At 50.8% G+C, this 21,361-nt stretch overlaps 7 protein-coding genes across 7 annotated transcripts; 6 read left to right on the top strand and 1 right to left on the bottom strand.

The window, feature by feature from the left end:
• Positions 1 to 1,984: 1,984 nt before the first annotated feature.
• Positions 1,985 to 3,495, top strand: Aspvir_003092 (phosphatase PAP2 family protein; the record flags this gene model as incomplete). Its single annotated transcript, XM_043274679.1, has 3 exons — positions 1,985 to 2,371; positions 2,469 to 3,003; positions 3,077 to 3,495. The coding sequence occupies 3 exons, from the start codon at positions 1,985 to 1,987 to the stop codon at positions 3,493 to 3,495; spliced, it is 1,341 nt and encodes a 446-aa protein (XP_043130614.1).
• Positions 3,496 to 5,236: 1,741 nt separating this feature from the next.
• On the top strand, positions 5,237 to 7,410 carry Aspvir_003091 (PWWP domain protein; the record flags this gene model as incomplete). The annotated part of the gene is made up of 5 exons (XM_043274678.1): positions 5,237 to 5,399; positions 5,549 to 6,035; positions 6,095 to 6,467; positions 6,550 to 6,784; positions 6,839 to 7,410. 5 exons carry the CDS (start codon positions 5,237 to 5,239, stop codon positions 7,408 to 7,410), a joined length of 1,830 nt encoding a protein of 609 aa, XP_043130613.1.
• Positions 7,411 to 8,188: 778 nt separating this feature from the next.
• On the bottom strand, positions 8,189 to 9,550 carry ppmA (type 2C protein phosphatase PTC7; the record flags this gene model as incomplete). The annotated part of the gene is made up of 1 exon (XM_043274677.1): positions 8,189 to 9,550. The coding sequence occupies one exon, from the start codon at positions 9,548 to 9,550 to the stop codon at positions 8,189 to 8,191; it is 1,362 nt and encodes a 453-aa protein (XP_043130612.1).
• A 1,022-nt stretch (positions 9,551 to 10,572) lies between these two features.
• On the top strand, positions 10,573 to 12,413 carry Aspvir_003089 (putative pre-mRNA splicing factor; the record flags this gene model as incomplete). The annotated part of the gene is made up of 3 exons (XM_043274676.1): positions 10,573 to 10,614; positions 10,759 to 10,792; positions 10,876 to 12,413. The coding sequence occupies 3 exons, from the start codon at positions 10,573 to 10,575 to the stop codon at positions 12,411 to 12,413; spliced, it is 1,614 nt and encodes a 537-aa protein (XP_043130611.1).
• Positions 12,414 to 12,960: 547 nt separating this feature from the next.
• Positions 12,961 to 13,776, top strand: Aspvir_003088 (J-type chaperone JAC1; the record flags this gene model as incomplete). Its single annotated transcript, XM_043274675.1, has 1 exon — positions 12,961 to 13,776. The coding sequence occupies one exon, from the start codon at positions 12,961 to 12,963 to the stop codon at positions 13,774 to 13,776; it is 816 nt and encodes a 271-aa protein (XP_043130610.1).
• A 1,416-nt stretch (positions 13,777 to 15,192) lies between these two features.
• On the top strand, positions 15,193 to 17,086 carry Aspvir_003087 (uncharacterized protein; the record flags this gene model as incomplete). The annotated part of the gene is made up of 2 exons (XM_043274674.1): positions 15,193 to 15,218; positions 15,409 to 17,086. 2 exons carry the CDS (start codon positions 15,193 to 15,195, stop codon positions 17,084 to 17,086), a joined length of 1,704 nt encoding a protein of 567 aa, XP_043130609.1.
• Positions 17,087 to 20,182: 3,096 nt separating this feature from the next.
• Aspvir_003086 (tellurite-resistance/dicarboxylate transporter family protein) lies at positions 20,183 to 21,361 on the top strand (the record flags this gene model as incomplete). The annotated part of the gene is made up of 1 exon (XM_043274673.1): positions 20,183 to 21,361. The coding sequence occupies one exon, from the start codon at positions 20,183 to 20,185 to the stop codon at positions 21,359 to 21,361; it is 1,179 nt and encodes a 392-aa protein (XP_043130608.1).

Raw genomic sequence — 21,361 nt, 5'->3', positions numbered from 1 at the left:
AACCTAGAAGCCCTGCTGCCCGTCTGGTTGGTTTCCTGGCTATCTGCGGACGTGCCATCCTCTAGGTAAACTCTTGATGACAACGGGACGTCTTCTCAACCTAGGAGCTCTGTCCAGCCAAGGCGAATCTTAGATTTGTGACTTCGGAAGTTGGAAAGCCTATGCGCTGACTCGGTGAAGCTTGTTTTCCGGTCCGTCAATGAATCCTTATGATGACGAAAGCATATGGACCGTTTGAGCCTTCATCGCAACTCTTGACCAAATCTCTCTCATTTCAGCAGCGGGATATCAATGACCCTGATCAAGAGGAATACTGAACTTCTTCTTGCATGTATGACCTATACTGGGTTTCCTCTCTGTATCAAGCTAAGACTAAAGGATATAATAATAATAATAATAAAAAGGGACCCACTGCAGGGATTAACCTTATGTGCACCTTATTATTAGTTACAACTTGCACCGCAGGCCAAGTTTTACTGTATCACTAATGGCAAATGTACCTGTAGGTGCTAGCTAGGCTCATGTGATGTGGCACAAGTACCATGCTTTATAGATGACCAGTTGACCACAATCTACTAAGACAAAGCTAACAATAGACTTGTTTGACCGTACTGGTTACTACAGCTGATTGTTAGTATCTAATGGCCACAATTACAAAGCAAGGCGGAAAGATTTATCGCATTACTCATTTTCGAGAATATTCAAGTTTCTACAAAATCCACACGATGGGACCATGAGTAAGGGTTCCGAACTCCGAGGCCCAGATCCTGATAGGGCTGTCTTTGGCTTTCCGTGGTCTCCGCTTGGCCCTCCATTGTCTTGGCATTTTTTTCGTGTTTGGCAAGCAAACTCTAACTGACATTGTGACAAACATCGAATTTTGAACCAGCTAGGACAGTTAGGTAGATATGATGGCAAAGCACGAAGTAGTAGAATATAATAGCTGATAATGAAAACGGCATGGAACTCTTAGTTGACCTGGTATAGACTAGAAGAGGTACATACTAAGTCATCATTGCATAGTGAGAAGGCCCTTAGCGCACAAATATTATGAATGCTCCCTGATGTTGCATGAGTCTGATACCCGGTTGCTCCGGATGTACATTGCCACTACTTGCTTGGCACATGGAACCTCCCATAGTTCCTGGGTACCTCTCCGATGTACATGGATCCCTCTAATATGTCTCAAGTCACCCAAAGAGGAAGAAAAGCTGGTAAAAAAGAGAATAGATACTCTCAATTACTCTGGATTGTTATGATATATTCCGTATTATACTCTGTAGCATGCATGTATGTACCTTAGCAATCTAAAAAAGATCTACGATTTTCCGCCTTGGGCTGAAAGAAACTGGAGCTTTCGGCAGGTGCCCGCGTGCGAATAACCAAGAGAGGCAGGTGTTATGGTGGACCCATCCGAGCCTTCCTCAACCTTGATTGACCAAGGTACCAAAACGAGGGCGGGTTTGTTTGTTATTCATTCAAGTTCATCCATTGATTCACGATGCTTGGAAGTCCCTTACCACCCGGATTTCCCCCTCCCAGCTCACCATCTAGAAGATGTGACCATTTATCTCTCTTTCTCAGGTCTCACTACGGAGTACTTATTCACTCATTGTTTCACTAGTCTCCTTTCTCAACCCCAGGGAACCAGGTATTCGACACGCTTGCTTGGCCTATCTACCTAGCTAATGGTCGCGTGCGCCTCTAGCCCTCTAACTCTGCCTATGTGAATGATGTCGTCTTTCCTTTCCAAGTTTCCAGCGCACAACTCCATCCTACAGTAGTCTCAAACCTCCCAAAATTCGTGGCATTTAGTGTCCCGGTGCCTGGATTCTTCTGGGTGTGACCTATCTACCTACGTACTACGTACTCTTATCTTTAGCGATTCCGTTTCTTGGTATTGACATCCTCCTCCTCTTCCTTTGAGAACTCTCATCCTTCTCCCTGGCTATCTTCTGTCTCGCCTCAAGGGCTCTTTGTCAACATGGGAGCTGGGGCTATCCTAGAGCCCCTGGTCGTAATTGTCCTGCTCTTCGGAGGGACCTGGATAAATCGGTCTACCGCAGCTTTCTCTTCTGTGCGCAGAGTTCGTAGATCCAGCACGTCTACACGTGCTTTTTCTCCAGACTCGCTGGAGTCCGGATTATCGTCGCCAACATCAAAGGACGGTCTGTTGAACGAACGATCCCTGTCACCAACACTGGTGCAACTCGACGACGCTCGATGGCGCAAACGCCAGATTCGGATCCTCTCATGCACTTTTGAGGTCAAATCTCCAGATACTGCTGTCTTTCAAGATCGTCTTCTCAGTCGCTTGCTCCGGAAGTTCCCTTTTCTGGTTGAGTGCTGGTATTGGGCCTTAGTTTACTGGGTATGTCCTGGGTTTCTATATTGTTAACGAATCTCTTTTCTGCTTGAGAGGGGAAAAGGAAAGAAAAAAAGCAGTATGCTTACACGTCAAATTCTAGACATATCAACTAGGCCGTGCATTCACTGCGGTCACCCTCCAAGAAGGAACTGTTGATGTAGCAAGGAAACATGCTCATCAGATCATCCAAATAGAGAAAAGCTTGTGCATCTTCTGGGAGGTCGCAATTCAGCGGTTTTTCCTTCGGCATGGTCAGCTGATGTCCGTGATCAACTGGGTGTACTCTTTCATACACATTCCAGGGACTATTGCCTTCCTCGTTTGGCTCTACTACTACACCACGACGCGGAACCGAGTCGATGAATCGCAGATGGGAAAGCCCTTGGGTGCTGCAAAAGGATCCCCTGCTGGTCCGCTTCTTTATCAAGCCCGGCGCCGTACCCTCGCTGTTTGCAATCTCCTCGCTTTCGTGGTCTTCACTCTATGGCCCTGCATGCCCCCTCGCCTCCTCAGTGACAAAAATGTGAAAGGACCCGACGGAGAGTTAGGACGTAGCTACGGCTTTGTCGATACTGTGCATGGCGTCAATGGTGCTGGTAGCGTCTGGACTGAGAATCGGTTTTGTAACCAATATGGTAAGCATTGCTAATGGTCCATTGCGCTTTTAAGCTCTTCTCTTGCGGTGCTAACTGTAATCTTGTTGACAAGCTGCCATGCCCTCTTTGCACTTTGGATATTCCCTGATGATTGGACTTACAATCATGACTATCCCATTGCCGCCACATCAACGCCGGCCAGCTGTTCGCTCGCGCTTGTTGGGCCGCACGCTTGGTTTCCAGCTCCCGTCATGGTCCCGTTTAGCCTGCTTGTTGGTCGGATTTCTCTATCCGTTCGTTATATTGGTCGCAATCATCGCCACGGCCAATCACTTCATTCTCGACGCTGTTGCAGGCACAGTCGTCTGCGTCCTAGGATGGCGGTTCAATGGTATCTTATTGAATCTTCTGCCGTTGGAGGACTATTTCCTCTGGCTAGTCCGCATCCATAAACCAGAACCCGCAGCTATGGATGGTATCGACTACTCGGATGATGACGAAGTACCGAATTATCCTGCTCTTTACCGATGAACTGCTCTCTGATGCGTCGTGTCGGGCCTCCACTTGGAACTGAACATTAAGATATCCTTCTCTATCCTTTAGCTATTATTGTTGTGGGGTTCTACAGACCTCATTTTGGTTTATTGTTCCACGAAGCCTGCCCTTTCACCTATGATCACAATGCGACTAATGACACTCGGGGAAGGACTAATAACGACTGTATCTTTTCTCCACGATATTATTACACCACATGAAATGTGTACATATAGAAGACGAACTAGGACATTCTCATCCTGTGGATACCCTGCTCCTGTCCCAGCACGGCGGCATTTTCATGCTGATAATATCATAAGCATCAGTCGAGCTCGATACAAACTATCTATCACAGCAGCTGAAATGTTGCTGCTTCTATGCCAGTGGAAAGCAACAGAAGCCCGAAAAAACGCCGGCAGGATGATATTGTATGGCTGAATATGACCATAATTGAATACCTACCTATGGATGGCTACCAGCGAGCTACGCAGATTGTTAATACTTGACGTTGAACCGATGATTAAGCAAAGCGAATGACAAGGCCAAATGAATAGGCTATTCAACCCTATTATCTATCTTTATACAAGTCCGTAGAGTTATAATTCAAAGGAGCTTGAAGAGATCAGCAAATACAGAGTAAATGAGATCGATTCATTTTCAGTGTTACTTGAAACAGCGTGAAGATTCGCGGGGTGCCGTCACTTTCCATCGACCCGCCTCTCTTCAGTTGCCCCATTCATCGATATTCCTTTCCTCCCAGCACTCCCTTTGACTGCTTTCCTTGTTCCTATCTCGCGAGCCTAGGAGATCCTTGAATCACAGAAGTGTATTTGATCCGTGGATAACCAAGCGTCTCTGTACTTTCAAGTTTTCGTCACGCCAACTCGGTACCTATACTCGGCTATTGGCGCCTTGAGCGAGTCCGGGTCTATAGTGTCAACAAGGTCAGTCATCATGTTCTTCTGCGCAGTAGTTGCTCCTGCTAACAATATCGCCGGGCCGGACGTCTGTAGCTGCTGCACTGAAAATAACGCTATCAGACATTTGGTCGCGTCGCGTCCTGTCTTGAACTAGTCACAATTGCCTTCCGGGGAGAGGAGCATTGTATCTGCCTCCGGGAATTTGCGGCTATTGCCCGTTTCTTTGCAACAATCGATACTACGCGCAGAGAGAGTGTTATCGCAGTTTGGACAGAAGGCTCTTGTCGATCATCAACAGTCAGTGTTGTTGAAGCCGCGTCTTCTTTCTTGTGTCTTGATCATCCATCAGCTACCTCAGTCTATTGATCTGAGAAGATCCCCGAAGCATCCATTACTGAGCGATTCGCACCAGGCTGATTTCGTATTTCCCGATTTGGGCTTGTCATTACGCAACCTGGTGGCCTGTCTGGTCAGATTTCGTCTTGTGGGGCTAGCCTACGACTTTCTAACATACTACGATACGAGCAGCAGACCAGAATTTATCTGGGGGCTGTTGTTATATTCGATCTTTTGATCTCGACCGTTGTTGTGTTGAGCTCGTCCGTTGCGTCATTTGTGGATTGGGAGACTCCCTTTTCCCCCCAAGCGCAACGCGTTGTTCGAACTTCCCGCCTCCCAGCGTCGCGACCTTCTCCACCACATCTCCCGGCTCAAACCACCTTCATCCTCCCACCACCTCCTTCATTGAAAGCCTCGGCTTCCTTTAACCGCATTTCAGTTCAACGTTGGTCTGAATTTAATTGAGCTTTCTCCACGCTATGGCCGAGACTACCCCTGCTGTCTCTAGGACCGAAGCTGGCGAGGCGCCTGTCGAGCGCGCTCCTTCTGCTGAGGCCAAGACTGCGCCCGTGGAATCAGCTCCAGAGACGTCCAAGGAGCAAGAAACAGAGAAGGTCAATGGCACCCAGGAAAAGACATCCGGTAAGAATTTCTCAGTACCATCGTGTCGTGACTTGCACTTTTCCCTGTCGTTTCTTTTTTTTTTTGTCGTTGGGAAGGGGCAAGGTGTCCCTCGCTTTCGCTTTTCACCTGAGACTTTAATTACTAATTAAGTTTCCACTGTCTATCAGGCGAGGCTAACGTATCTGAAGACAAAAAAGAATCGACGGATACTCCGGCTGAAGAGTCCAAGGCACCTGTAGAGGCTACTGACGCGAAGGAACCGGAAGCGACCGCCGCGGCGCCTGCAGAGTCCGAGGCTACCACAGCGCCCGAGGCTCAAGAAGCTCCTCCATCTTCCAAGAAGTCTGGAGGCTCGAGGCGCAAATCCACTAGCGGTGTCCCCGAACATAAGTCCAAGCTGAGCCGGAAGAAGTCGCAAGCTCGCATGGCAAATTTGCACGCGAAGCCCGGCGAGTACTATCTCGCGCGCCTGCGGAGCTTTCCTCCCTGGCCATCTATCATCTGTGACGAGGAAATTCTTCCTCAAACTCTACTGAGCACGCGTCCAGTGACCGCCATGCGGGCCGATGGCACCTACAGAGAAGACTATGCAGACGGAGGCAAGAGAGCTCATGAGAGAACTTTCCCTGTGATGTTCCTCGAAACAAACGAGTTGTAAGTGCCATGTCGAACTTGTCTATCTCCATGGAGTAGGCGGCTAATGGAAAAGCCAGCGCTTGGATTCCCAACACAGACCTGACTCCGCTCGATCCCGCCTCCTGCAAAGACGTACCCGAGAAGGGCAAATCGAAACAACTTCTTGCTGCTTATGCCGTAGCCGCAGAAGGTCACGATCTGCAATACTTTAAGGATCTCCTGGCTGATCATCAGCGCGCATTGCAGCAGGAGTTGGAAGAGCAGGAAGCGCAACAGGCTGCCAAGGAAGCGGCCAAGGCTGAAAGGGAAGCCAAGAAGAACAAGCGGAAGAGCATGGACATTGCTGATGACCTGGAGGACATTGACATGGAGGGTGCGGACGAGCCCAAGAAGCCAAAGAGCTCGAAGAAGCGCAAGAAGGACGCAGAAACCGATGGCGAAGCTGAGAAGGTGAATTATGACTCTCCATTACTCATTGTCAGTTTTACACGGTCGCCGGACTAACATGCCTTTTTTTTTTTTGGTGTTATAGCCTGCTAAAACACCCAAGACTGCCACCAAGTTGAAGTTGACAACCCCCAAGACCCCGACAACCGAGACTGAGAAGAAAGCCACTGGCGCCAGCAGGGCTAAACAGACAGCCAGCGGCAAGAAGACTGGCAAAGGTGCCGTCAGTGACGAGGGCGAGGAGGATGCTGGCGCTCCGCCGAAGGAGCCAGAAAAGCACGTCGACCAGGGGGAGGCCAAGGAAAGAAAACAGAAAGAAGGTAAAGTCGACCTATCCGAAGATTCATCATGAACCCAGATTAACTTAAAGACAGTTCTTTTTGTTCGCCACAGACTCCAGAAGGGCTTCATTTCGCGTGATCAGCCCCCCAAGGAGGAGGAGATGACTACCATGTCTAGCTACTTTACTAGACTTGAGAAGGTTGCTGATGATCTCGAGGTCTCGATCATCCGCGCGACCAAAATCAACAAGGTTCTCAAAATGATTGTGAAGCTTAACTCTATTCCTCGGGATGAGGAGTTCCAGTTCCGTCGCCGTGCTATCAACATCTTGTCCAAGTGGAAGAATGTGCTCGATGCGGATACCACGACAACACCGGCCGAGCCAAAGGCTAATGGAGCTCACAAGGAGGACAGCGTCGAAACGCCAGCGAAGACTGAAACCGAAGGGGAGAAGGAGGAAGAAGAGATCAAGCCAGCCAAGCAAGATTCGGTGGAACCACAAGACGAGTCAATGGCTGATGTTGACGTTGCTTTGGAGAAGGCAGAAGCTCCTGAACCAGCCAAGGAAGCTTCCGAAAAAGAAGTTCCCAAGACTGAAGAGGCGACCGAGGAGAAACCGGCAGAAGAGAAGGCAGAAGAGAAAGCTGTTGAAGCAGCAGCGTGAACATAGGCACACATGGTTGTCCATATGCGTTCACCGATTTCTCTCCTCTACTTGTACCTCTTATGCTTACAATAATGCGCCTGTTACTTCAGTTTTGGGCATTCCTGCTCATTTTATGTTCGGCTGGAATTCCCACTGATATCTCCTATGTCCCTTTTCCGCCGCCGATCGATGAGTGGAGATTTGAGTACTCAAAAAGCCTTTTGACTCTTTTTCTTACCAAGGGGCCTTGTCCCTTATTGTCTCTGTCTATCTTTTCCTGTTTCACTGGTCAGTGACAGTGGCAAGTCTGCAAATGGAACTGGATACTATGGATTGAAAGCAATGCTGTGTGGCATGGTCAGAGACACCGTGAAAGGGTATCAAGTGCATTTAAACAAGATGAGGAAGGGAATAAGCAGGCCTCGCAGCTTCTCTGTAGCTTGGGGTGTTCTCCAATCCTTTCGATGTGACAGGGTCTCTCGGGTCTCTTTTTCTTTGATTAGGTCTCAGAATGTTAGTTTAGTCTCGCGAGCTTCTTGTTTTGGGTTGAGATTTAGTCCTTGCACAATACAAAGTTATTCATATGAAATTCCATCGAGCATGTTGTCCAGAGACATCATTGATAACGTGATAATATATGGTATCCTATTCTATTATGCTTGATGCTATTTGGGCAGATAACTTCATATGATACAGCGCGACACCCATTTCCAGCTCTGGTGGACCCGGCAGGCTCTATACATAACTACAGCGCCAAAACGCAGATTGTGAGTTAATACTAAACAAACTCAGAAGTCTAGCGAGATTCATGACCTCGACCCTCTTCAACAGCCACAATGATCAAAACGCAGATGTCGTCCACCTTTCCGCCTCGGTACCAGTCGCCGGGATAATAGCGCTGGGCTACTTTGGCAAATGGGCCGTCCCGTCGGGAATCCATGCTGGCCCGTTTGGCTTCGCCAGCGATTGTGGAAGCGAGTAGAGACTGGAGCGTATGGTGCTGAAGATTTTGGCTGGATGGCGCGACATTGCCTGACGTGGAAGTGTCGGCCGCCGACGTTTTGGAAGACGAGGATGGCCAGGGAAGTAGAGAAGCGAGGCCGTCAGGGCCGGTCAGCGCTCCGAGATCATCCGATACCTTGATTCCCAATTCGGGCGTGGCGGTCCATGCCCCGGTTAGAATCATCCGGCTTGTGACGAGCTTCAAGACGTCTTGATTGTTCAAGTTGTCGTAGACCCCATCGGTCGCTAGCATGAGCACATCGCCGTGCTGCATGTGGAGGTTTGTGACAGCCGCGTCGCGCGGCGAGTCCTCCAAGAAAGAGCCGCCGAATATGGAGGCCTGAGCACGCATTCTCGGGGGGATGATGCTCAGTTGATATGGTGTGTTGAAGCCATGAGTCTGTGGGACCGAATAATGATGCACAGCAGCAAGACGGAGCAGCATCGAGCCCGAGTCACCTAGGTTGGCCAACTCGACCTGACCATCTTCCAAGCCCACCCCGACCGACGCAGTACTCCCACCAGCCCGAATCGACTTGTCCGCCACCAGCTGGTCGTATCCTGACTGAAGCAGGTTCTTGGCCCGCAATTTGTCGGTCGACGAGTCCCAAGATAGAGCCTCTAGCGCCATATAGCGGCACAGAGCGTGGGAGAAGTTCGCTGGGTCGACTTTGGACTCCACCCAGCCTCCAACTCCGTCCGCGACCGCGAACGCGATGGCGCCGGAGTCTCGACTTCCAACTCTGCTCACAAAGAAAGCATCTTCCCCACTGTCTGGTCTCCTCTTGCGTCTGGTGGCCGGATCGATTTCTTCTGGGACCACGCCGATGGCATCGTGAAGCTCGGGTCTAAAATTGTGGAAATTGGTGGGAGGGTGGAAACGGCGGGTCTTTGGAGAGGACGAGGCGGCCACACAGTAGGAGATGCGCGGAGCATCGAGACTGAACGATGACGTTGCATGAAAAGTCCTGCACGAAGATCGTGGGAGGTATGATGCAGATAGTCGCTGGCTTCTAAGGGAGGAGAGGTAGTCCGGTAAGTGTCGAGACCATATTGTGCTAGATGTCGCAAAAGAGACTAATCTGTCTCTTGCGACGGTTTGTAGGCTACTGCAGGCTGAACTGCAGGCTCTACCGGAGGAGGCCAACGGGGTCATCGGCAAAGAGCAGGATCGTCACCGGAGGGCCCTGTTCCTCACAATACCAAGACCCTCCAGCAGAATAATTCTGTACAACGATATTCTCTGCTGGACCATTTGAAGGATGGTGAGAAATGCTTGGCGATGATACCGAACAAGCAGCCGACCGTCACGGATCAACCGCTTTGATCCGGACTGACAGGTAGTGAATGGTCGGGAGATAACAAAGGGAGCGATAATGAAGTCCTCTACGCTTTTTCCAGGCAATTGGGGACTTTCTCGCTGGATAGAAAAGCCACTGGGCCGATCACTGGATCAGCCAGAGGTTCTGAGAAGATCATGGATAGTCATTCTTGCTGAATTTTCCCTTCCATGACTGATGGAAACAGAATAAGACGGGATCGCCGACCGCCTGGCGTCATCAACCGCCTCAAGGGAAAAAGATAAGGGAGTTTGACACCGAGATTGGATGAGATGATTTCGGTACGGACACTTCCAGACGTAACTGTTAGTTTTACAAAGACTCATTAATGGATAATCTCGCGTTCTGGAGTTTGCAAAAGAAGAAGGGAGTTAGATAGTTGATGCAGGGGAGGTTTGACATACCCGTAGCAGCCTGGATGTGGTTCATTCTCGATGAATTGGTTCAGCGTATGTGCCGATCTTTGCAAAAGAATAATAATGACAATCGAGCTTCTTGCAAGGATAGACTGCACAAGGGAAGCTGGTCATGTAGAGAATATTTTCCAAGAGGAACGACCTGTGGTGGTGACAAAACGGACAATCCGCCCTTGACGGACTGTTGAAAATATCATGGATAACGTCGTCTCCGCGTTTTCTTTCCTGGCCTCCACTAGTACTGCGGTGTCACCAGAAGAGCAACCGGTGGCTCTTCAGACTGAGAAGTATCCATCGGAAAATCTTTTGCTACTCTCTGCGATTATATCTCAGGCGAAAAGACGACCTAATAACCAAGTCATCCTTCTGATTCAAGTTTTGTCTCAAGCTCCCCGCCAGCATCTGCGCTCTCACTGCCCAAGATGATGCACCCTTCAAGACAGGCGTACGTGGAGGAGTCTGAGGTATGAGGATTTCTCTCTTTCTCTGGCCCTCTGCTTCTCGATCCATATAGATCCTAGATTGATCTACCTATGTTCACATTATGAAGTCAAAGGCTCTCTTCAGGAATCCTTCCACTGACGTCCAATGATTTTTGGGTTGGCTAGGATACGGAAATGGGCATTGACCTGGCAAATATTCGTAAGTAATAACTTCCCTCGATCTGACTTTGGGTTGCGACCCGAGTATTCAGTCCTTTGGCTGACTCTTCGTGTCCATCGTAGCCGTCGACCGCGACTATGATATTCCCTCTGCTGCAGCGGGCATACCCGCTGAACGAGCATCTGCCATTCTATCCCAATTCGAGCGCAAGCGACGAGCAGCCGCCATGGCGGTCCCGACGGATGATAGCCGTGTGCGCGCACGATTGCGAGAGCTCGGGGAACCGATCACTCTTTTTGGAGAAGGCCCCGTGGACCGGAGAGACCGACTGCGTGAGCTTCTGACCGATCTGGCCGAGAGGCAGGAAGCGGCGACCGCGGAAGGTGATATATCTATGCGAGGTACAACAGAGGAAGCTGAAGAGGCGGAAGAGGAAGCAGAACAACAGGAAGAATTCTACACAGAAGGCTCCAAGGAGCTACTCAACGCCCGAAAAGCCATCGCCCGCTATTCCTTACCCCGGGCGAAAGCACGAGTAGAGCGCTTACGAGAGGAATCTACAATCCCATTGAGAACACATATCAAGCATCGCAAAGCGATCAAGGAGAAGTTGCAAGGGTTCGACCTTTACGGGTCGCAGATTGCGGGCGATCGCCCTGTGAGCATTTGTCGCTTTGCGCCAGACGGAAAGACGATCGCTGCGGGCAATTGGGGTGGCGGTATCCGCTTGCTCACCGTACCAAATCTGGAGGAGAAGTCAAACCTCAAGGGACATACGGATCGTGTCGGTGGATTGGCATGGTTCCCCGGTGCAACGCTTCCCACGTCGAATGTGTCCGAGTCGAGTGTCAACCTTGTCTCCGGAGGCGGCGAGGGCGACGTGGCGCTGTGGTCATTGGATAAAGATACACCACTAGCTACACTGTCAGGCCACAGCGGCCGTGTATGCCGGACAGAATTTCATCCTTCGGGGCGGTACGTCGCCTCTGCTTCATTCGACACGACATGGCGCTTGTGGGACGTTGAGACAACTGTCGAGCTTCTTCTTCAGGAGGGCCATTCACGAGAGGTTTATACCGTGGCATTTAATAATGACGGTTCTCTGCTGGCTAGCGGCGGTCTGGACAGCATTGGTCGAATCTGGGATCTGCGGACGGGCCGCACGGTGATGATCCTTGAGGGCCATGTCCGAGAAATTTACGGTCTCGACTGGGGTGTAGACGGATACCGTGTCTTGTCAGGTTCGGGTGATGGCTGGATCAAGTGTTGGGACCTCCGACAAGTACGCAATATTGGTGGGATCGGCGCACATAAAAGCGTCGTGTCGGATGTACGGTGGTACAAGGGCACTGAGTCGGCTGCATCTTATCTGCCATCCACTGAAAGCAACGGGCGAATGGACGTTGACAGCAACCCGACGCTCACGACGAGCGAACAGTCACCGCCAGCAACCCCCGTTCAACCAAAGAAGTCAGGCACATTCTTCGTCAGCAGTGGGTTCGACAAGAACGTCAATATCTTCAGCGCGGATGATTGGTCTTTGGTCAAGTCCTTGAGTGGCCACGCAGGCAATGTCCTTAGCACAGACATCAGTGACGATGCCCAGTGGATTGCCAGTTGCGGGCACGATCGGACTGTGAAGCTCTGGGGCATAGAGTGAATCTATAGCACTTATGAAGACTAAATAAGCACAATCGACAATGTGGCCACATTTACGCTTGCAGGCTCATATACCTACAATAAATCCTTACGCTCCCTAGCGTAGGGTCTGTTTCGGACCCGGCTTAATAAGAAGTCAATGCTCCATGTCGAGATTCCGGTCACTCGAAGGATAGAGTATTACCAGTTTCCACAGACTTGGATCTCTAATTGTTCCAGCTTAGGCATTAAGGGACTCTAGCTTCCCTTGTACATACCTCCTCGGAAGCATAGATCGGTCGGATACTACTTCGTAGAGAATGTGCATCGATTATGAAGCCTTACAATGCGTTTTCGGGATAAATGACGTAACGGCGATCAATCGCCGATTGTTGACTAAGCGGCACGTGGTTACTTTATCTCATTATTTATTGACCGGGAAGAAAAGTCATCGGAGTAATTCCCAGACGCAAGAGGTGTTTCGACCATTCCTGATCTAATCGCTAGACTGCGCTAAAGAAACGAATCCTTGCAGCCATCAGAGAACAGACATACATCCAAAAGCAAAGATGGCCGCATCATTTCGCATGCAGCGGCTGGCACAGCGATCGCTGCTCTCCGCAGTTCCCCCGTCACGGACGAAGGCGAGACACTCGCTATTCTCAACAGGCGCGTGCATTTTCTGCCAACTGAGACCGAGGATCTTGGCTGCTCAACCTGCGCGAGGACCTGGACTGACGTTGCAAACCCGTCGACTTGCCTCGACCTCCTCATCTACAACAGCAACCGAGACGAGCAATCAGGATAGCAACCTTCCAGACCTTACAAACCACTATACCATTTTTCGCGAGACTCTGCCGGCAGGACCACCTCCCGCTTCATCATTTGATATCCCTCTGAGCGATTTGAGACGCGAGTTCCTCCGCCTGCAGAATGTGATACATCCGGACAAGTTTCCGCCAGGACCAGCGAAGCAGCGGGCGGAGGCGCTGTCCGCCCGGATCAACGAAGCGTATCGGACTCTAGCGGACCCTCTACAGCGGGCGCAGTATCTTCTGCGCGAGATTCATGGTATCGATGTGACCGCGGAAGACGGAGCGACCCAACATGCGCTCGACCCGGAGACACTGATGGAGGTCATGGAGGTTCAGGAGACGATTGAGGATGTCGGTGCAGGCCCGGGGGCTGAAGAAGCCATTGCTGCGCTGAAGAAGGAGAATGACGCGCGGGTGGCGGATTGTGTGAAGAGCTTGGCACAAGCCTTTGAACGGGGGGATATCGAGGCTGCGCGTCAGGAGTGTGTGCGGTTGAGGTTCTGGTATAGTGTCGGTGAAGGCTTACGGGAGTGGGAACCAGGCAGGACAGAGATTCGCCTGATTCATTGATTACGGATTCTGGAAGTGCACTATGCGCTTTGTCGATCTGTGTCTCTTGATCTTAGACTCATAGCTTAAGACTATGTATGGAGCAAAACTATATTAATTGGATATGTAGCTTGACTGCGACATGCCGCTCATTGCAAGACGTACACTGCCAGTAGTAATAGCACCTTGTATTCCCATGTTCACCTGAGTATAAGTCCGACTGTGATATCTTTCGACGAGCTGCACTATTTAGTTGCTCAAATATTCCAGCCCAGGGCTCGAGACTGATCAGACCGAGGCTCGTAGCAAACCCGCCCCAGCAAACCCAGCCATATCCTGACGATCTGAAGCGGTAATCGAAGCCCACCAATCTCACCGCCAGATGATGAAAACGCACCCAGCCAGTTTGGGAACTCCCAGGACTGCTAGCATATATTACCATAACAGTCAATACTATCCTTCTCTAGTCCATGGCTCCATGCATCTTTGGGGTATCAAACTAACTGCGTCCACGAAACGACCCGCAGTTGGGTCATCAAGAGGCTGGGACGAACAGCAATTACAGCACTCATCGGGCAACAATCTAAGCCATTCGAGGAAGCCGGCATTGGCGTCCCCGACGCAGGAGTCAACGCTAACGGAGCAGACTAATGCTACTCAAAGCACTCTCAAACGATCTTGCTTGGTTACTTTCACCCCCCTCTAGGATCAAAAGGGAGAAAAGCGCTGCAAGCCTGCAACTATCTATTACCCGCGTGACTTGCGCGTGTTACAGTCTCCATCAGCAGTTTGCCATGGTACTGCTGCGTTGTCCAGTAGCACTAACAGTCGTTCTCGAGAATGGGTGAGACGAACAGCTAGCCTAGCTGCACAGGGTCTCAAACGGGTCGCGGATGTTGAGCTATCCCGCGAATTTCGCCATGTCAATGTTATCAATGGCAAGGTATGGCTCTACGGCTCCAAGGCAGTGTGGTTTACGGTGTATGCCAATGGCCCATCTGCGAGCTGCCATGATAAGGAGGAATGGTTTATGGGGGGGTTGTTGCTGTTGGCACCGTTGGAGAATAGAAGTTGGCGGTCAAACCGCCCTAAATCCCGTCGTGAATGCACACGTAGCAGACTAACTTGACCCATCTGGGTCGATTTCCGCGCTTGTAGCCTCTCTTTTTAGTTTGGATAGAGGAAAATGAGGCTGCAGAGGGCAAGGATAGGAGGGCGCAGGGTCAGAAACTTCAGTTCGCGTGGACTCGGCTTCGAATTTGAAGAGACAACGATGACTAGTTCGGGCTGTTAGTATTTATTGCAGTGCATTCAGAGCGAGGGGAATTGGGGACAATTGCGTTTGCTCTGTTCTTACTCACACTTTTGTCTTGGTGAGATCGCATTGTCCATTTGTTGGAAGAAAAAGCGGAGGAAGTATCCGGGACAGTATCGTCAATGGAGTCGTCTCCAGACTGGAGCAGGTGAGTGGAGCATCTTCGTCGATCAGCCTGGAGGGGATATCTCTGTTTTCGGCATCCTGCTTGCGCTACGCCTTTACTTTGATTCCATCCCAAACATCCAAGATGATCAAAAAAGCTACGAGCACTCAAGTCATCCTGCCAACCATGACAGCGTTGCCACTGACTCTTCGAATCACTCTCCTGGATACAGCATCGTCCATTCACCACCATTCACGTTCCTTGTTGGGCCTAGTCATACCAAATTGACAATTCAATCTGGGCTTGCCCGCCATGTCTCGAAACCGCTCGATCATCTCATGAACAGTGGCCTCACCAGGGAGTCCAAGCATCATATTGCCGTTCTGGAGGACGAGGATGTCGAGACCTTTGTGGCCTTTTGCGAGTATGCCTACACGGGCGATTACAGTGTACCCACGCCGGGATCTCGCGAAAGCGAGAAAGACGACGCCATCAATGACACAGCGATCAATGGGCTGTTCTCGAATCCCAATCCCTTCGCCTCGGCCGTTCCTCCCCCAGCACCATCTCCTCCCCCGTCTGTCAAGCTTTCGAACAAGGACCAGGACGTCCCAGATCGCGAGGCCTCGAAGACTGCCGCCGCAAACGAGTCGGCGCAGCAGAAGGAGGGCGAGAGCGTGAAGGATGGCAGCAACGACGTGGGAGAGGATGTTACGGCACCCGATGACCCGCCACAGGATTTGGCATCAACCTGTGACGAGCCAAGTGAGCAGCCTCTGGCCACTCCTGCTGCCGAAGAGGGGTTTCCCTGGGGGCTTGGCGGGGACGCCGCGCCCTCGAAAGGCAAGAAAGCGAAGAAGTCCAGGAAGGACAAGAAGAAACAGCAAGGTGGTGCGACTGCCGAGGAACCAGTGTCTAACCTGACTCCTCCAACAACCCCTCCTCCTGGGAATCTTAACGGCCAGATTGATAACCACCTCACAGTCGAGACTACTACAATGCTGGATGATCCGATCCCAGTGACCGAACCTACTACAGTAGATGAGGTAGCGGAGGTTGTAGAAGTTCCTGAGCCCACTGGAGCGGACGAGTCCCCTGATGCTGCTGCACTGTCCTTGGATACTGAGAGTTGGGATCGAGCAACCCCTGTGCCTCCCAAGGTCGAGGGCACCCTCGATGAGAAGGTGGAACTTGATCACGACAGTCAAAAGCAGGTCAAAGTCAAGGAAGAGGTTGTGTCTCCCCGAAGCCCGATGGAAGCGTTCATTGACACCTCTTTCGCCAAGCAGCTATATCTTTCGCGCCGCCCAACTGGAGTTGGTCTCTGGGATGAGTTTGTGAGCTTGGACTATTTTGATCATCCTTCGACCTACGGGACAAGGCCTCTCACCCCAACTGCGACACACTTGGATGCAAGCAAGTCGGATCTCCCGTACCTTGTCTTCCACGCCAAGCTGTACGTTTTCGCCGTACGATACTTGATTCCCGCTCTGGCGCAATTGTGTCTCCGAAAGCTTCACGCGGATCTGCTGCGTCTAGCGTTTCCTGGTCCGAAAGACGGCGAACGGAATGAAGAGCGAGCTGCCTTGACTGCAACCAAGGCCAGAATGGTCCTTGACCTCCTCCACTACACGTACGCCAAGACCACACGTCTGGAGCCGATTTCACCAACCTCGGCCACTCAGCTCCGCGACAACGAGCTTCGGAAACTCGTTATACATTATGCAGCGTGCAAGGTGAGAGAGCTTGCGGAATACTGTCCTCCAATAGAAAGTATGGTAAGCTCGCCGTTGGCTTCCCCGGTGGACAAACGGCCACGAATGGCAGATCGACCTTCCAGCCGTGGTTTCCGCGCGCTCTTAGATTCGACAACCGAACTTGCCTCGGACTTGGTCTTCCGCATGATGTGAATTGCGTGTTCTGTCCATCCTATCAGGCGTCTTCTTTGTGTCCCGTGTTGGGGCTTGTTCAATTTGGCCTTCGTTTTACTTCAAGTCGGTATATCTACTTGTATTTGTTTGAAGTACGTATCTATGCATGGAACGGGAGTATGGAACGACGAGCAATGAATAAGTCTTTTGTTGTCCGAGCATACCTTTTTGTGTCTTGTCCTGGTTTCAACATGGAAACATCATTTCGTCCAGATTGACCACACAAATGATGATGACCATTCCCCTAGCATTTTTGGTGCATCCTGTTCTGCAACCTCGCTTTCTATCAGTTGCTCGTCAACGCCTCGTGTACCTTGTCCATGACTGTGGAATTGGATTAAAGACCTCTGCTGGATCGTGATCAGTATGATGAACTGCCCATTCCTGCTTCACCTCATCATTACCCCGTATACTGCTGTTTTTCAATGCGCAGGCGCAGCAAGTGCGGTATTCTATATGGACGTACCAAGGAATCCCCCCCGTGGCTACTGTACAACCACGTCCTACATTCACCGCGCCTGCATGGCTAGAGCATCATGCCAACCATCCACTGCTGCAATCGCAAATCAATCACACCTTCTGTACGTAGACGTCAAGCCTATTACTCCGTAGATAACAGATAAAACAGATAAATATGACCGATCTGCCTTGTCGGCATCGAAGTGGATTCGCTTCGTTGAGACTCGGAAGGTGTGTGGAGACGGACCATCCTCCCGTCTCTTGGCCTTGCTTCATATTTCAGACTGATATGTCTAGTGGATATTCCGCCAAGGCATAGTTGATATTTTGAGTTCTATGAATTGGATATCGAGGGAGTTGGAGCGGCGACAGTGGACCTTTGATCTGTCTAATGGCTGTGGTACGTAGCAGTTGCCATGTATCACGAATAGAGATCAGAGCACTGGGTCAAGGTAAGTGATTCTCTGTAGATCATGCACAGTGTGTTTTAGAATTGTATAACTCCCAGGGAGATATTCAGATATTCATACCCACCAGAGATCCACTGAACTATCAGGTCGCACTGGATTCAGATCTGCCATCACAGCCATTCTTGGCTTTGTGTGTGCAACATGCAAGACTGGACAATAATACTGACGAACCATGCATGCATGATTACCTCACAGAGAAAACTAGCTTTCTAGACTCGAGTCCTGGTCGTTATTCTTAGAAATGGTTGTTGCTGCCTCTCTGATGTCGATTCTCACAATGCCAAGAGAAGCATTGATGCGCATCATGCGCTTCCCAGCGACGATGGCAACGACTCTCCTCTCGCACCAGCATCTCCATCGACTCAATCGACCTCTCCCCTGGATCCATCTCTCTTGATTCCACTAGATCCACGGATGATTACATTCTTCTGGACCCATGATCTCTTCATGGTCACGAAATGGATACGGATACCAGGTCGTGGCGTGGAAATGCCATACATTCACTCATAACATCCCGGCCTCAGGGGCAGTTCGAAAAAGCAAATACAACGCACAAACCCAGTCCCTTCAAGTAATGGCTTCACTACTCCCTGCCCCCTTTCCTTAAGTCTCACTCGCTAATTGGCTTCCATTCCCACAGGGCCACAGCCACCACAGAGCTTGGCAGCGGGTCTCCCCGTCGATGATGCGTCGTCGATCCCTCTCTTGGCCCGGCTCCTTGGGCAAACCAAATTGAATGCGTCGGCGCACGTTGAGAATCACTCGGGGGGTTGTTTTCTGTAATCTGCTGTATTGCGAATGTTGCCCAGAACTTCCTCCACCTATGGTTTTCTCGGGTCCTGGGCCCCTGCCTCCTGGCCATCCGTCTGATCGGCTTCAAAGCTGTTGCCTTTCCTATCGATGATCTTCGGTTCCACTGCTGGGCTTAGTGGCCCCTTTCCACTTTTTCTTGTGAAAATTCAACTGCTTCGGCCCGAAAGCCAGCAATCGGGCGACCCGGATGAGGTGCTTTCTTCATCCCATGCTTCCATTTGAGATCGCGCCGTCAAAGACTGGAAAGGTCTCAAGATTCGGATCATGACAACCACTTTCGAAGATTAGACTAGGAATGCCGGCCAAAGGAGAGAACCCGCTACCGTAAGAAGGAAAAGAAGCCAAAAAGCTGACAAACTAGGAAATCGAGCCTTATCTCTCTTCCCTTTTTAGATAATGTGACAAGCCACTCCTATCTTCACTGTGACCTGTACCCATGCTCGCCAAAAAACGCGTCATCTGGATCAGCATGGCGAGAAAGTTGCGTTTGTTTTCTGCATACCTTGCTCATCTTGCTTCAGGCACACTCTCATACCAAACATTCTCTTGGCGAAGTCTCGTCAATTTGCCGCTATTGTGAAGATCATGGCTCATCCCCCTAGGCATCAGGCTTTACCTTCCACGCTCCCCTTGTCTAGACTCTCCACAGTGAACCTTCTCTCCTTTGCAAGAAGGCGAGTTGCAGCTACGTCCCTATCTAAATATGTGCCTGACTGAGCTCCCTTCCTAACCTTTCCGATTCCTAGTGGGCACTACTGATCCAATCTGGAGCAATGAGTTTATAGGATGTCCTGCGATATGTGCTAAGCCAACCACTGTTGATGAAGCGTTCCTATTTTCTTGGATTCTTGGCCCAGACCCCATTCACATCGGATGGGATGGTAATGGTTGTCAACCCGAAGCCTTCAACGTTTTATGGTGGTCGTTCACATGTGCATGGAGGCTTGTCCGTCTGTTATAAAGTATCTGTGGCGCCAGCGATATCTCGCTATTTCAATCGGATCAATTACCACTCTAAGGCTTTCCAAATCTTTTTCTCTTCTTTCCTTCTGCAGGCACCGAATAGTGCATCCATTCTTTCAAGTGCACTTTGGCTGGTCTTTACCACTTCTGCTACGAGCTCTTCACTAGATTTCATCGTTGCCCTGTCTGGTGTAGTGGAGTCGGAGCATTGACAGGGTATCTACACACGCCCTCTCATCCGAACAGGATCTTGTCTCATGTTCCTCGTTCTAGGACATCTTCACTAAGCTTGACATAATTCTCCTTCTTCTCTGCCTCTATTCATACTCTTTTCGTATCCGTATCAGGACCGAGCTACCTCGCAATCACGATGTTCAACGATCATGTTCCACCAACATCGTCACAGTCAGATTCTGGCCTTTTTGAACATGAGATGAAGAGACCTCCTCGACTAAGCCTCCGTGAACGACTACGGCACTTCACCTGGGCCTGGTATACCTTGACGATGAGCACCGGTGGACTGGCTCTTCTGATTGCTAGTCAGCCGTATACCTTCAAGGGAATGAACGGCATTGGGATGGCCGTTTATATTATCAATCTTCTATTATTCGCTCTCGTGTGTTCTCTGATGGCGCTCAGATTCATTCTGCATGGCGGTTTCCTAGACAGCCTGCGCCACCCTCGCGAGGGTCTTTTCTTTCCTACCTTCTGGCTATCCATTGCAACGATCATCACCGGCTTGCATCGTTACTTCGGCTCCGAGGATCTAGGGTCGTATCTCATCGCACTCGAGGTCCTCTTCTGGGTCTACTGTAGTTGCACCCTTGCCACAGCCGTGATCCAGTACTCGTTCCTCTTCGCTGCCCACTCCTACGGCCTCCAGACTATGATGCCATCATGGATCTTACCAGCCTTCCCCATCATGCTCAGCGGAACCATCGCCTCTGTCATCGGCGAAGACCAGCCCGCGCGATCCGCGATCCCCGTCATCACCGCCGGCGTTACATTCCAGGGCCTAGGCTTCTCCATCAGCTTCCTGATGTACGCCCACTACATCGGCCGACTCATGCAGTCAGGGCTTCCCTGCCGCGAACACAGACCAGCCATGTTCATCTGCGTGGGGCCCCCGGCTTTCACCGCGTTGGCTCTAGTAGGGATGGCCAAGGGCCTGCCCGAGGAATTCAAGGTCATCAACGATGCACACGCCCTCGAGGACGCTCGGATCCTCGAGCTGATGGCAATCATGGCCGGCGTGTTCCTGTGGGCCCTGAGTCTCTGGTTCTTCCTCATTGCCTTTATTGCCGTCGTCCGGTCCCCGCCCACAGCGTTCCATCTTAGCTGGTGGGCCCTGGTCTTCCCTAATACCGGGTTCACCTTGGCCACTATTACCCTGGGGAGGGCCTTGGGTAGCCCTGGCGTCTTGGGCGTTGGCTCGGCCATGTCGATCGGCATTGTCTGCATGTGGCTCTTCGTTTTCGTCTACCATATTCGTGCCGTCATCAGACAGGACATCATGTACCCGGGCAAAGACGAGGACGTGGCAGAGTGA

This window comes from Aspergillus viridinutans (assembly GCF_018404265.1).
Source record: "Aspergillus viridinutans IFM 47045 DNA, scaffold_13, whole genome shotgun sequence".
Classification (NCBI taxonomy): domain Eukaryota; kingdom Fungi; phylum Ascomycota; class Eurotiomycetes; order Eurotiales; family Aspergillaceae; genus Aspergillus; species Aspergillus viridinutans.
Note: the sequence above shows the minus strand (reverse complement) of the source record. Positions and strands in the feature narration are given on the sequence as shown.